This window comes from Talaromyces atroroseus, assembly GCF_001907595.1.
Source record: "Talaromyces atroroseus strain IBT 11181 chromosome Unknown scaffold_7, whole genome shotgun sequence".
In the NCBI taxonomy this organism is placed as follows: Eukaryota; Fungi; Ascomycota; class Eurotiomycetes; order Eurotiales; family Trichocomaceae; genus Talaromyces; species Talaromyces atroroseus.
Genome location: NW_017971439.1, coordinates 1401160 through 1415183, shown reverse-complemented (window position 1 = coordinate 1415183; position 14024 = coordinate 1401160). Strand labels below are relative to the sequence as shown.

At 47.6% G+C, this 14024-nt stretch overlaps 6 protein-coding genes across 6 annotated transcripts; 2 read left to right on the top strand and 4 right to left on the bottom strand.

Annotated features, from left to right (window-relative positions):
- Positions 1–431: 431 nt before the first annotated feature.
- On the bottom strand, positions 432–2054 carry UA08_05928 (hypothetical protein; the record flags this gene model as incomplete). Its single annotated transcript, XM_020268252.1, has 2 exons — positions 432–1701; positions 1813–2054. 2 exons carry the CDS (start codon positions 2052–2054, stop codon positions 432–434), a joined length of 1512 nt encoding a protein of 503 aa, XP_020119148.1.
- A 456-nt stretch (positions 2055–2510) lies between these two features.
- Positions 2511–4926, bottom strand: UA08_05927 (ATP-dependent permease MDL1, mitochondrial; the record flags this gene model as incomplete). Its single annotated transcript, XM_020268251.1, has 2 exons — positions 2511–3656; positions 3712–4926. The coding sequence occupies 2 exons, from the start codon at positions 4924–4926 to the stop codon at positions 2511–2513; spliced, it is 2361 nt and encodes a 786-aa protein (XP_020119149.1).
- A 703-nt stretch (positions 4927–5629) lies between these two features.
- Positions 5630–7179, top strand: UA08_05926 (hypothetical protein; the record flags this gene model as incomplete). Its single annotated transcript, XM_020268249.1, has 2 exons — positions 5630–6606; positions 6672–7179. The coding sequence occupies 2 exons, from the start codon at positions 5630–5632 to the stop codon at positions 7177–7179; spliced, it is 1485 nt and encodes a 494-aa protein (XP_020119325.1).
- A 532-nt stretch (positions 7180–7711) lies between these two features.
- Positions 7712–8646, bottom strand: UA08_05925 (hypothetical protein; the record flags this gene model as incomplete). The annotated part of the gene is made up of 3 exons (XM_020268248.1): positions 7712–8063; positions 8131–8234; positions 8293–8646. 3 exons carry the CDS (start codon positions 8644–8646, stop codon positions 7712–7714), a joined length of 810 nt encoding a protein of 269 aa, XP_020119324.1.
- Positions 8647–9137: 491 nt separating this feature from the next.
- Positions 9138–10469, top strand: UA08_05924 (hypothetical protein; the record flags this gene model as incomplete). The annotated part of the gene is made up of 4 exons (XM_020268247.1): positions 9138–9198; positions 9455–9513; positions 9570–9711; positions 9769–10469. 4 exons carry the CDS (start codon positions 9138–9140, stop codon positions 10467–10469), a joined length of 963 nt encoding a protein of 320 aa, XP_020119075.1.
- Positions 10470–10949: 480 nt separating this feature from the next.
- Positions 10950–12367, bottom strand: UA08_05923 (hypothetical protein; the record flags this gene model as incomplete). Its single annotated transcript, XM_020268246.1, has 4 exons — positions 10950–11279; positions 11352–11701; positions 11755–12287; positions 12345–12367. The coding sequence occupies 4 exons, from the start codon at positions 12365–12367 to the stop codon at positions 10950–10952; spliced, it is 1236 nt and encodes a 411-aa protein (XP_020119330.1).
- Between the last annotated feature and the right edge of the window lie 1657 nt (positions 12368–14024).

The following is a 14024-nucleotide window of genomic DNA, read 5'->3' as shown; positions in this document are numbered from 1 at the left end:
TGCGATTGATCAGCGGTGGTTGGACGAGAGGGATTTTTTTCTTGCTTGACTTGGCAATGAAGTTGATCAATTAATACGTTCTTTTACGAATACATATATGTATATGTATATGTATATGATCTATGGATATGATCTATGATGCTAGCTCACTGGCATTGGTGTCTTAATCTGTATTTTTGGTTCCAAGCTCGGCGTTTGGGGATGAGTTGCATAAGATGCCCAGGTGTTTAGGTGGCTGGACAGTTTACGCGGTTTTCCAGACTCAACTCAATCAATACATATCCTTATCTAAAATAGCACTGACTGTATGTATCTATAGGCTGGAATGATAGATGCATGAGAACCTATGTATATAAACCTCATCCTTGAGACTCCATGAATATGCATTCAATACAAGACAGAAAAAGGAAAAAAACACCGGAAAGCGTATGTTACATCCCACTAAAGAAGAAACTCAACAAACTACCAGTCGCCAACCCAGCAACCAGCATCATACTCATAAACCCACCTGCAACCTCACGCTCGTCGGCCGTAACGTATTGGCCCGCACCCATCATACAAACACTGCCTAGGAAGCCATTCGTCAAGCCGAAGCCCAGTTGGATAATGAACAGGTAGAAAAAGTCACTATTTATAGCAGGCTCGCCACCACCACCGTGAATATTGCAGGCCATATAAAGTGGGATGAAGAGTATCCGGCCGAGAGATAATGCAAAGATCGCGCGCGGATAGCTGGCTGAGCGAGCTAGGGATGGTACAATGGGTGACAGGCGTCCAACCAAGTCACCCAGATTCCAGAATAAGAAGGCGAGAGGAATGAACACCTCGGGTTCGAAAACGCGAGACCGAGTCGTAGCAGTTGTAGCAGTTGTTATGGAATCTTGATAGTGAACAGAGGTGATTTTGGATGTGAACACGGGGTATACCATGGTCACAGCGAAACAGGTGTAGACTGCAAGAGCAAGCCATTTCAGTCTGAGGAAGAGCTTCCAAAGCCCGACGCTCTTGTCAAGGACTGATGGAGAATCAGTATCAGTGGTAGTAGCTGCTGTTGGTGCAGTATTACTAGTGACCCGCCGGAAAACTCGTATCTCTCTCATGAACCAGCGCGATCCGGCGGTGCGGTTCATGAGCCATATAAAAGCCAGTAACGCAATGATAGTGATCAGAACGGCAACTGAGAAATATGCAAGGGCAGATCTATAGTATCCATCGCTATCACCACTACCGTGATGATTGTCATCGTGGCCTTCGTCTTTCCGCGAAACGGATAAGTTGGTCATAATCTGGACAATGCAGGGAAGAACGCCAGCGATTCCTTGCCCAGCCATAATAGCCTGAGTATATTCAGGACGCCCAAAACCAGAAACAAATGCAAAGACACCATTCTGATTCATGCCTGTTGCAAAACTTGCTCCAAGGACCATTGTCATAATGAAAACAAAATGAATGCCAACGGGCAGGGCGCTGAAAAGGACGGTGGACATGGCTAGGAAGGTGAAAACAACCGTCAAAATAACTAGTGATGCGGCGATTCGTAGAGGATAAGAGGCGTTTTGTTGTAGTTTCGCAAGAACAAGAACACATAGTAAATTCGTTATGGTCGAGACTGATAATATGGACGACTCATAATGTTCTACGGCCCATTGACTTTCTTGGAATCGACGATGGAAATAAGGTGCTGCCGCGAGGAACATGTTCCTGTAAGTATATTGCTTAATTAGTTCAGATCTTTTTTTTTTTTTTGGCCTTCAAGATATTATGGAACAGCAGGACACTGGAAACTGAGCCTCTGAGCCGATCAAAACATACCACGCCCATAACATCGCGACCCCTAGAAGCAAAAAAACTGTATAATCGTGCCATGAAAAAGGCTTCTTTAGCGTAGTATCATCTTCCTCGTCTTCCTCCTCCTCAAACCGATTTTGTCGCTGCGTATCTGCCTCATCCGTGTTTGCCAATAACCCGTCGTTCTCGACAGGTACATACTCCGAAGCACTGCTGTCAGCAGAGGTACTCGAGGGGAATACCCTCGATAAGAGACTCCTGCTCATGGTCGCCTTCCTATGGTGAATTTCGAATATATAAAGTCAACTCGACATTCACTGTATTGTTATCGAAAAGCATGGAGCTGTGATTCAATCAGATGAGGTGCATTACTAAGGGTCATGCGTTACATATCTTACACCGCCCTCCTTATCATTTACTATTCTGCCAGCCTGCCAAAAAAATGAAAGATTCAACATTCACTGAGAAATCTGTACATAGGAGAGAAGACTATTATTCTAGGTATATTAACATCAAAGCTCTAGCATATATGTGACATATCGAGCGATATGTCAAGGTGAGGGCGTTCTACCGTTACAGAAACATGAAACATAGAATGAAAGGCAGGGAGTAAGCTCCCTGAGAGAAGGGGTATTTTGGAGAGAAGGGATAACGACATATGAGACAGCGCGGAAGTTGTCAAAAGTATCGGTGACAAGAAATCTTTCCTAACAGATACGAAATCAAACTCCGCGGCCAACTCCTTGCTCTGAAGGCTTTCCATCAACTTCACCTTCGACCTCACTTTCATCTTCGCGCTGCTCACGTTCGAGTTCCTGCAACTGCTCTTCAAAAGAAAGGTTCTTGGGATTATTTGGTGGAGGCGCAACGTCTCCGCCAGTCATCTGCCATTCCATAAGCTTAGTGAAAGCTCCGTCTGGCCGAGAGCTGAGCTCCTGGTAAGAACCGATTTCAGCCACCCTGCCATCATTACCCAGTACAATTATCGTGTCCGAGCGCTTGATAGTCGAGAGTCGGTGGGCAATACTGATAGTTGTGTTATTTCCCCGCAGAAGCGAAGCAAGAGCGCTGTTGACTAGAGTCTCGGACTCGGCATCAAGAGCCGATGTTGCTTCGTCAAGAATAAGTATATCAGGGTTTTTGATGAGGGCTCTGGCAATGGCGATTCGCTGCTTTTGCCCACCGGATAGTTGCGCGCCGCGCGGTCCAACATTGGTGTCAAGGCCTGCCGGGAAGTCACTGATGAATTGGCAGTTCGCCTGTCTTGCAGCAGCTACTATCTCGGCTTTTGTAGCTCCCGGTACGCCGTATGCGATATTCTCTGCTATAGTACCTGAAAAGAGAACAGGCTCTTGAGACACCAATCCAATCTTTCGACGGAGAGATTTGGCATTCATTTTGGTGATGTCCTTGCCGTTGATAAGGATGCGACCTTCAACGGGATTGTAGAAGCGGAGTAAAAGCGATGCAATTGTGGATTTACCTCCACCAGAAGGACCAACAATTGCCACGTTAGTACCCTGCGGAATTTCAAAATCAAGATCTTTGAAGATTTTCAGCGCTGGTCTGGTCGGATAGCTGAAGGTAACGTTCTCAAAGCGAATTGGTCCTCGAGCAGTTTCGACTCTTTCACCGTGTGTAGGTGAGATCTTAGGTTCTCGGTCTTGGAGCTCAAATAATCTGCTAGCGGCACCCACGCCCTTCATGATCTCGGAGTAGAAGTTAGAAAGTCCAAAAAGACTTGATCCTGCGAAGGCTGTGTACATGAGAAAAGAAGTAAGCTCTCCAAGAGTTATCCCGCCAGATGAAACTAAACCGCCACCGACATATAAGAGTACAAGGATAGTCATGTTACCCATGAGACCAGTCTGTCACAAAATTAGCACGATACGCAGATCATCAGCATCTGATAGAGTAGCTTACCGTGCTAAAGAATGTAGCAGAGATGAGTGATTCTTTCTTGCCTAGTTCGAATATATTTTTGACCTGATTGTTGTATCTACTGACTTCCGATACCTCAGCAGCAAAAGCCTGGCTCGTTTTCACATTTCCGAGACGCTCCTCCGCAATTTTGGTGAGGGTACCCAAGTTTTTCTGGATTGTACGACTTAGGTTACGAATTGCACGGCCGTAGAAGAAAGCTCCAATACCGATAGGAGGAAGAAGAATAGCCAAGACGCTTGATAGCTTCAGACTGACATAGGCCATGGCACTAAACCCGGCAGCGCAGCTCACCACAGCCCTGAGACCATCCGAAAGGTTTTGTGTAATGGATTTACCGACGATGAGAGTATCGGAGCTCAGTCTGGAGATCAGATCTCCAACGCGGTTAGCATCGAAAAACTCGGCATCTTGCACAAAAGTCCGTCGGAACAGCTTTGAACGCTGTCTCGCCACAACGCGCTCGCCGACAATGCGGAGAATGATAATTCTGCCATAATTGGCAGCAGCTCCAATACACAGTATCCCAGCAAGTGCACCGTAGAACATGGTCGTGCTCATTCCAAAAAGCCCTTCGGCATTTTCTCCTTTCGTCGCCAAGTCCATCAACTTTCCGATGGAGAATGGAATTGACATGGTAATACCAGAAGATATTAGAAGAAAGAAAAAGGCAAACCCAAGAGATTTTGCTTCAGGACGGGCGATTTTGAGGAGCCGCCATATCTCGTTGAAGCCGGGCTTCTTCCCTTGTTCTTTTGCCTCACGCCCCAGCTTTGCAGTCAAATCAATTTTCGCGGCTTGGGCAGCCCTCTCGGAAAGCTGGAAGCCTTGTACCTCATCTCCTGCACCGTTTATCTGGCTGCTGACGTTACGGATTTCTTGCTTTTCAGGTTGTGTGGTCGGCGGCTGTGCGTTATTTCCTCTTTGTGAAACGGACAAGCAACGTATCTGCGATATGACCGTAGGGCCTGTATGTTGCCGGCACGTTGGCGTTATATGAACTGTAGAGGCAGACCGTAGAGGCGATGCGCCTGGAGCTGGTTTGAACGTAAAGAATCTTAATTGCTGCGCATTTCGGATATCGGAGAGAGCGCGACTTGTTGGATTAACTGCGCAGTATGACCCAGCAGCGACTGAACGAACGGGCCTGATTTCAGCGCGAGAGCTGAACGCAGCCAGCAGCTTTGAACTGCGCATGGCTTCAGGCGGATGGGTTTCACTCGCAATACCGACCGATTTCGGATGAATTAATTAGATTTCCATAACACGTAACAAGAGTAGTCAGTGTCCCGATGCGTCCATGACCGCTGAGCCGACAGTCACAGAGTTGTTCGCCGATTGCACCCACGATGGAACAAACAAAGATGCCAACGTGCAATGAGACTGAGCAACTAATGGCTATTAGGTCCTCGAGCTCGGGGTGGATTTTCGTCAAAACCCGGGGCCGACATCAACACCGGAATCTCCGAATGTGGTGTAACTTGGCACGTAATCCTTACGGCCACGCAGAGGAATACTGAGTGTACGACAACAGTGGTGGCTTGCTGTGGTGTCTCGCCGTGCACATAAGTGCTTTACTGCGTGGCACCATGTATCTTATGTAATGCGGTAAAAAGACGGGCCAGCAATTCTGCCACCGCCTTGGTCGCCCCTGCCTCTGGGATGAAGCTCATGGAAACAGATGGACATGTTTTGTTTTTCCTTTTGAGTCTGAGCAGAATTCGACGGGCGGTGCTAAAGCTAGGAAATATATCAAAGTATTTACTGCATGTCCTTATCTTTCAATTATATGATCCAGTCCTCCCAACCGACCTTGCTATAACACCCATTCTATACTCATTAGTACCCCGCGTCTAAAGCCAACCCCTCGAGCTGCCAAACTGATACTAAACAAACCACCATGGTGCTCGACTACAGCAAATGGGACGCCCTAGAGCTGTCAGACGATTCGGACATTGAGGTGCATCCCAACGTGGATAAACGGTCGTTTATTCGAGCAAAGCAAAACCAAATCCACCAGCAGCGACTTGAACGCCGCCATGAAATCGAAACTCTGAAATATGAACGCATAATCAATGACGGCCTCCTTGAACGCATTGATAAGCTGCTTGGTGCGCTCCGTCAGCATGAGGACTCAACTCGCAACCCAGAAGAGCTTGTTTTCCAGTCTCTTATCGAGTCAGCGGGGGACCCTGCCAAAGACCAGCCTCCAGCACCGCCAGCCGGTGTCCATGCGAACGTGAAAGAGCAGCCCAAATACTCGCAAATGATGAGCTCGCTCGTTGACCAGGTGAAAAAGGAGCTCACGGATTCCAATAAGGGTACCACATTTTCGGCGTACATTACGGGTGTTCAGGGCCACAAGGACAAGGTTTTAGGGCTTCAGCAAGAGTTACTGAAGAAACTAGCTGAGCTGGAACAAGAGGAAGCAAGCAAAATCACTAGCGACAGCATCCATACAGGGTTTGATAGCTCATATGTTGCCAAGTCGAGCCCTGTTGATAAGGCAAAGGCTTCTGAAGAGAAAGTCGAGCTTCTCAACCCGTCATCTGTTGCCAGCAAAGATGGATACGGCGCACAATCATCAGGAGCAGAGGCTGATGTGGAGGACGATGATGACGAGGCTGATGTTCAGGTCAGCGCACTGGCCAAAAAGTTCGCTACCATACCCATGTCGGATTACAAAGCGAGTCTGCAATTTATTTCCGCAAACCCTGAAATTGTTGCGGAACGGGAGACGGATGGACTGTTGATTGAAGCGTTTAATAGTCAGATGAATGGCAAGGCAGACTATGCTCGTCAGTGTGTCCACCATGGTCTATTATTGCAGTATTGCCGCTCTCTGGGACGAGATGGCATTTCGCTCTTCTTCAAGAGGTAAGTCTGATCACGATTATTTAATGTTAATAAATGACACGGTTTCGCTTATTCTCGATCCATAGAATCACTACAAAGGACCACCAAGCCGGTACATTATTCAGGAACGACGTGAATGAGACATACAACAAGATCAAGACACGTGCAGCAGAGCTAGCCAAGAACAGCAGTCCAGAAAATGACCCGGCCGGCGTTGAACAAATCCAATTGCATGCCGTTGATCCAAACACTAAAATTAATATCTCCATACCCCCAGCTGACAGTACTGTTCCCGAAGAAATCGAAGCACGCAAAATCTTTGACTCGTTCCCTCCAGGCCTCCAACGAGCTCTGAAGTCCGAATCTCTAGATGAAGTGAACAAAGTCCTCGGCAAAATGAGCGTTGAGGAAGCAGAAGAAATTGTGGAGAAACTCGGACAGGGGGGTATGCTCAGTCTTGAAGAAGGTATTGTTGACGCCACGACCGAAGAAGGCAGGAAGAAGCTCGAGGAGATTGAGGCTGAAGGAAAGATGCAGAGGGTGGAAGAAGAAACAGAAGAGATTGGCCAGCCGGTCGAGGATCAGTTGGATTGATACGGTAGCTATAACTCATGAGGCATCTTCATATGTCAACTCTATCCTGAATCATACATGTCTTTCCACAGTTGTATGTAATTAGTAATGCTTGCCACGAAATGGTTCCAAAAAGTTATTTATTCTGCATGATGGCTCGACAGCTGCCGACCTCGAGCATGGGCATAGAGATATTGTTTGCTTAAATTCAAAAAGGGAAAAACATAACTCCATTGCATTACCTATTAATCCATGAACAAGAAGGGGGAAAAGAAGAAACATATGTAAAGTTAAAAACAAATCTTGTGATCATGAGACCAGGCCAATGATGGAATACATGTAAGATACGGGGGAAAAGAGGGGAAGGGACTGGAAATTCCAGCAAGAGATAGCCATCAATGCCCAATCCATGCTGAGTATGTTTGGAGATAGTAGGTGCATAACTAGCCAGAAGGCTAGCCACTATTTTCCGAATGGCTGTGTCTTATCAACATCACATTAACCAATTGAACTGCAACAGCTCTTTGTTTCTGCTCTCTGTCTCTCCATCTCTCTAGACTCCAGATGCACCAGGGGCATTGGCATCCTTTCGCAAATCAAGCAGAATCTCACGGAAACGCTCCTTTCCGGAACCGCTAGCACCACCTTTGGCGCCCTTGCCGGACACATCAACCAATTTGGCGATTCGTTCCCAGCTGGTACCACCGGCTGAAGTATCCTCTCTGTTGGCGAGGAACTGCTCTGCTTCGGAGCGAGTTTGGGCGCGGGCCTTGTCGGAACGGTTGCCATACGAGACATAAAAGTCATCAATATCTTCTTGGGCCTTCTTGATCGTGGCCGCTTTCTTTTCGGCGGCGGATTCGGCTCGGCGGGACAGATCGGCATCTCTGCGCGCTCGCCATTCTCTAGAGATGGGTAGGATGCATTAGCACATGCTAAAGAGGTGGGAGGGATGAACGGGTATAAGCTGACTTCACGGCTTCTGCTTCTTCTTCTTCTGGTTGTTTATAGCTAGAATAGCCTGTTGAGGGGAAAGGAGAACCAGTGCCAGTGATGGTACCGCCAGGCGCAACAGCCTATAATCACACACAAACACAAAGCACGCAATTAGAGATCATTGATTCTTGAAATTACAAGGGAAGTGACGACTCCTACTTCATTCTGTGTGTCAATTGCTGGGAACGAGGATTCAAATCCAGAGATCTCTTCCGAAGCAGGTTGCTGTGCGACGATATCGTCACCTCCCAGTAGATCATTATCGTCTGCAGTTGCGGCCTGGTCGTTGGGAGTTGCGAATTGATCGGCGTCATCGCCTAGCGCAGCACGTTCACGAGCTAGAAAATCATCGGCATCGGCGGCTCCAGTTTCGACGACCTCGGTTTGACCTGGAGAGAGCCTGTTAGCCGGTCTGTTTTGGATCACGGATGCGGAGGCGGAGGGAATCGCACCTTCATTGAAGTCTTCCAAAGAGGGGAAACGATCGGCCATTGTAGTAAGCTCTGAGCGAGTTTATTCCCAAGTACTCAAATGCGGAGAATGTAGTGATGTAAAGATGGAGAAATTCGACGTAGAAATGAGCTTGGGCTCATATGCAAATGACGATTGAAGCTGGCGTTGCTGCTGTGCCTTTATGTTGGCAACTTCCCTTATTTACGCCTGCCTCCCGAGCCGCTGGATTCTGCCACCGCCTTTGCGGAGCTACGTCTTATCGGTTGTGATTAGCTTCAACTGTTTGTTTGACCAGAGCACAAGACTGCACCTCTTGAAAGTGCTGGTGGCCTTGAGACGTGTCATCTGGGATTGATCTTACCAACTGAACCAAGAACCGTGCCTCGAAGCTTTCTTTGAGTTATTCTTTGTTGATCTCCTCACCTTGCACCAATCAAGGGCCTGCGATCTTGCAGTAACTCGCCTCAGAAGCCTTGTCTGTTTTGTTCGTCGAATTTTAGACTGCAGACTTGCAGGTCTAGCCACACACCATGGCCTACAACGATGACTCTGTGCGTGCAAAACTCTCTGCACTCAATGAAACGCAAGAGGGTATTGTGACAGTCGCGCAATGGGTTATGTTCCACAGGCAAGTCTTCGATCCAACGTTTCTCATTACCCGACGATGACCATAGCTAATATCTGTGGCCGCCCAAATACAGACGTCATGCGGACCGAACTGTGCAGCTTTGGTTACAGAAGCTCCGAGATTCTCCCGCAAACAAAAGACTCAATTTGATCTATCTTGCCAACGGTACTCCCGTCTATCACATGGGTTTTGAAAGACTACTAACTAACAAACGCACAGAGGTCGCGCAGCAGTCCAAGGCGAGACGTAAAGACGATTTCCTAATCGCATTCTCTCCAGTATGTGAACACACCGGCGCACATGAAAATATCAGATGAGACTGACAAGATAACAGGTCATTGCAGAAGCCACGGCAGTCGCTTATAAAGGATCATCAAATGATATACAGCAGAAGCTGCGGCGAGTGGTCGAGGTTTGGAGACAGCGTGGCGTATTTGAGTTGCCAATTCAGGAAGCTGTGGAAGCTCGTGTTGATGGTAAGTCTATCTTTCTCTGCTTCGTACCGAACTACATAAGGCTAATTGGACCTATAGAACTGGACAAAAACCGTTCGTCTGGTAAGAAGCCTTTGTTGGGCGGATCTCTTTTCAGCTCGGGCTCTGTACCACCTGAGCTACAGCCGCTTATTCCGCTACAAGTCAGCGTCTCCAAAGGCGCAGTGACATCCGGCGCTGCGGTCAATACAGCCAATGCAGAGTTTGACAAAATGAATGACCCCGCCACGCCAACGCCGTCAGCACCTGTACACGCAGCGCGTCTCAGTCAGCTTCTCAAGTCATTAGCGAATGCCGAAAGCTCTGTAGCCGAGATTATCAAATCCCGCCAGGCGCTTATGGAAGGTCTTGAAAAGATGCTCGAAAGCAACCGTACCGCACTCGCTAGGGATACCACTCTCTTGACTCAGATGGGCGAAAAGAAGTCAGAAATCGAGACGAGAAAGCGCGACGTTGAAGACGCAATTATGCGCGGTCTTTCTGCAGAGGATTCATCAGCGGATAACAATGGCGGTGTCCGAGTAGATGATGAAGCGGCTCGTCCCAACGTCGAGGCTCTGACGCCACCTCCTGTAGAGTCACTTACCCCTACTGGTTCGCCCGTGCTGCAGCAGCAGCAATCAGAAACAAACAATACGCAACCGCCACACCCTCATCCTTTCACAATGTCCGACCATAGCATGGACTTGAGCCCGGATATGTATGACAGGGCTGCTGATGGTAGCGTGCCCGGGAATTGATATAACTAAGGTTAGTTCCATTAAAAAATAGGACAAGCAGGAATAGAAGGAAAGTGGTGTGAAACTTCGAATTGAATTGGAGTGAATTGGTTTGGAATCGATGCAAATGACAGACAGATAGATTAATGAATGCACAATTCGACTAAAAACAAAGTGCCTTTGAATGTGCATATGTATGGTCATAAATATCTCGCCCCGACAAGTTATGACTAGTAGTCAACAGTTCATCAATAAACAAAAAGCGAATTGACCAATATTCGAGTCCCTCTTCCTCTAAAGATAGAATAATGTACAATAAAAAGAAATATACGGGGATAAAAAAGAAATGAAACAAAACAAAACGCTGCAAATGAACAAGGGAGGGAAAGGCCGTGATCTTTGATAATTCGACGATGATGATGCTGCTAGATGACAAGTCAAAAAAAAAAAAATAGTAAGAGAGAGAGAGAACGAAAACTGAAGAAAAGATGTTGCATTATCCTATCCATTCAAGAGACCACCAACCCATAACGATGAATAATCATACCCATAATCATCAGGAGGGCGTGAAAAGGAATTATGATGATGGACATCTTTCGTATTCGCCGATATGTGCTCAATGATGATGTAATCATCGATATATTCAGCTATATCAATAGATGGGATAGTTGTCCTGCGGATTAATTGGGGAATTGTTTCGGTAGCATTATTTTTGTTATCGTGACCGCGACGTTTGGGTTTGAGTGCGACGAGGATAATCATCCCGATCATGAGGAGGATGAGTAGGAGGATGATTTTGCGTTTTGTTGTTTTGCGTTGGTAGTTGCTAGCCTAGTTTGAATTAGATGATGCTCCATATCGATCCAAGTATAAGGGAAGAGGAAAGGGGAGAGTTCAACGTACCACCTTGAGTTCTGTATCGGCTTGTTTGACGTCTGTGGTCATCCGTTCCACATTATAGTCTATTCGATCGAGCATTGTGCCCTGGTCTATAATCATGGTTTGTAGTTCGCGGAATATATCGGATAATTCGATAATGCCCTTTGCGATATCGTTGATTTCCCGCTCGCGTTGCGCGATGACTGCCTCGTTGGCGCCACCTACAAGTTGTTTCTGCGACGTTTGTTGGAGTGTTGTTTGCGAGAAGGATTTGTCCGCGTCTGATTCCATAAGCGATGGATCGGAGTATGGATTTTGTATAGGCGTGGCTGCTCGCTCGAACGGTAGTGCCATGCCTTCGAGTTCACGCAGTTCTAGAGAGGAACAAATTAGCCTTATGTATAACAGACAGGAGTTGTCCGCGTACTTCTCAAATACGTGCTTTGCTTCTTCCTAAATCGCGCGCTCGACTCCTGCACTCTCGAAGCAAGTGAAATTTGAATATTCCTGGCCATGGTCTCATCTCCCTGTGTCACGCTTCCGAGCTGCTTCTGCTCGCGCACCATGCCTTCAATCCGCTTGATCGCAGTCTGGCAACTGTGAAAACTCCTCGTAATCTCTTGGGTATACTGTTCAATCAGTGCTTCGTCTCCCTTTCGTGCAGCCTCGTCCCCAAAACTGGGGAGGATGTGTTTCTGGTGCAGCTTATCTAGTCGTGCGGCTTTCTGCGCGATATCGGTGAGGGTTTCGTTGACCTCGTCCTGCACATCCACCCATCGGGGGGGCAATAGGTCCATCTCGATGATAGCATCGCCATCGTCCTCCAATCCATCGGCACCGGCAATCAGGCCTCTTCTCTCTTCGGATAAGGATGGAGAGTCGCTGAAGCCCTGGGAAGGACCGAAATAGCGCGGCTTTTTGGTGGGATGATGCGCGAACGACTGGCGGTAAGAGACGTAGCTATATAAAGAGTAATCATCAGTCCACTGTAATCCAAAGGGCAAAGGGATTCCGTACAGATTCGTCCGATCACGCCACATCGTGGCAGATCTAGCTTTCTGTGGGTGCTTGTTGCGGCGTTACCATCCTCCAGTGTCAAGCTCTGGTAGTTGCAGTGATACGTTGGTGATGCAGCTCGTAATTAGTATACAGCGTCTTGCTGGCTTGCAATCTCGTGGACGTGGCTGCTGCTCTAACAACTATTGTTGTTATCGTCACGGAACCTCCGCCGTAACTGCCCTGTCCGCTCATTCCGCTTGCGGTTTAGCGCCATTTCGACTTTCGACGCCTCGGCTGAGGCTGTGCTCTTACCAAATGTCTAGCCTGGTCAAGTTTGGAAACTGCTGAAGAAAAAGAGACTCTATCCTGAATTATAGACATGCCACGGCAATATCATTGAAGAGGAGCCATGTCTCTGCTATAGATAAAGTCACCGAAAAGTAGAGAGGGATAGGAGCCTCGCTCGAGAAGATCCCTTCCATGTGCATCAGATTAGAAGATGGGCCAACTGTACGTATCGCACCGGCCAATATACCGAATGAACCTCCGTCCGTGACCAGACAATTACAGGCTGACTTCTACTGGGTTCGCCTTCGAGGGTAGGTAGGTAGCTCGTGGAAAGATAGCGTGTTAGGTGGTCGGGTTGGAGCGCTCCGACCTTTTCTTTTAATTCTTCAACTCCACGTCTACAGGCAAAGAAAAGAAGAAGGGGGAAAAAAATAAAACTCCCCAAAAAAACAAAAAAGGAAAAAAAACAAACGCCCGATGCGAGACTCGCTATTATCTTCGTTAGAAATTATCCAAATTTCCAAGGACGCGACTCGTACTTACAACTCGCAACTTTCAGATTTCAATTGTTGACTTAAAAGTCTGACAGTCTAACCAATTGACATAACCAGGCAGTTTTGGTTGTGGAATTCACCAGAAATATGGAATCTAAGGCTAGCTGATATCGATCAAGCTCTTTTAGCTTGCGCCATATCCACGCCTCGGCCTGAGGCTGTGCTCGACGAACTGTCTAGGTAACCACACCTGCAGTAACTTAGTTTATCCAGGCTTTGATTACGAAACGGAACTAATGCGAGGCCTGGTCGAGTTGTTTATTTGTTTGGCTTTTTTTACTTTTAAGATAGGGCTATCCTTTAGCGTTGAGCTTGACGCGTGCATCAAAAGAGTCTGCCTAGGTAATCTCTGATGCTGGTTCAGTTGCGCGACTGCCAGTAAACAAAAAATGGGCCAGCCTTATTCAATCTATACAAACCTGTTCACTGCCGCTGTTCTGAATAGGAATATCAGTATGATGCGCTGACTGCCTGTATGGAGCAGTCCGGGATGCGAGATGGGAGGATGCAGCGATGCACCTTGCACATTGCGTACGTACGCCCACTGTGGCGTGTCTCAGTATAGAGTGTTCAGCTTGCTCACGTCCACCTTGAGCTCAACGCAAGGCAGCTCGCTACTCATTGCGAGCCTTGGGATATGCAGTCTTTCTCTTGTAATTATATTCCTATCACTTCCCCCCGGTAACTGACTGGCTTCAGGCCAAGTCCTTCACTGCAGGTAACGCAGGCGGTCAGCCGTTCAGCCAACCAGACAGCCCCTCTCGCACCACGCTAAGCCGTGTATGGCATAGGCCAATAAGTTTAGTTGTTCTCCAGCGTCAAATCTCCATCTCTCTTCTACTTTCTCACCCCCCCC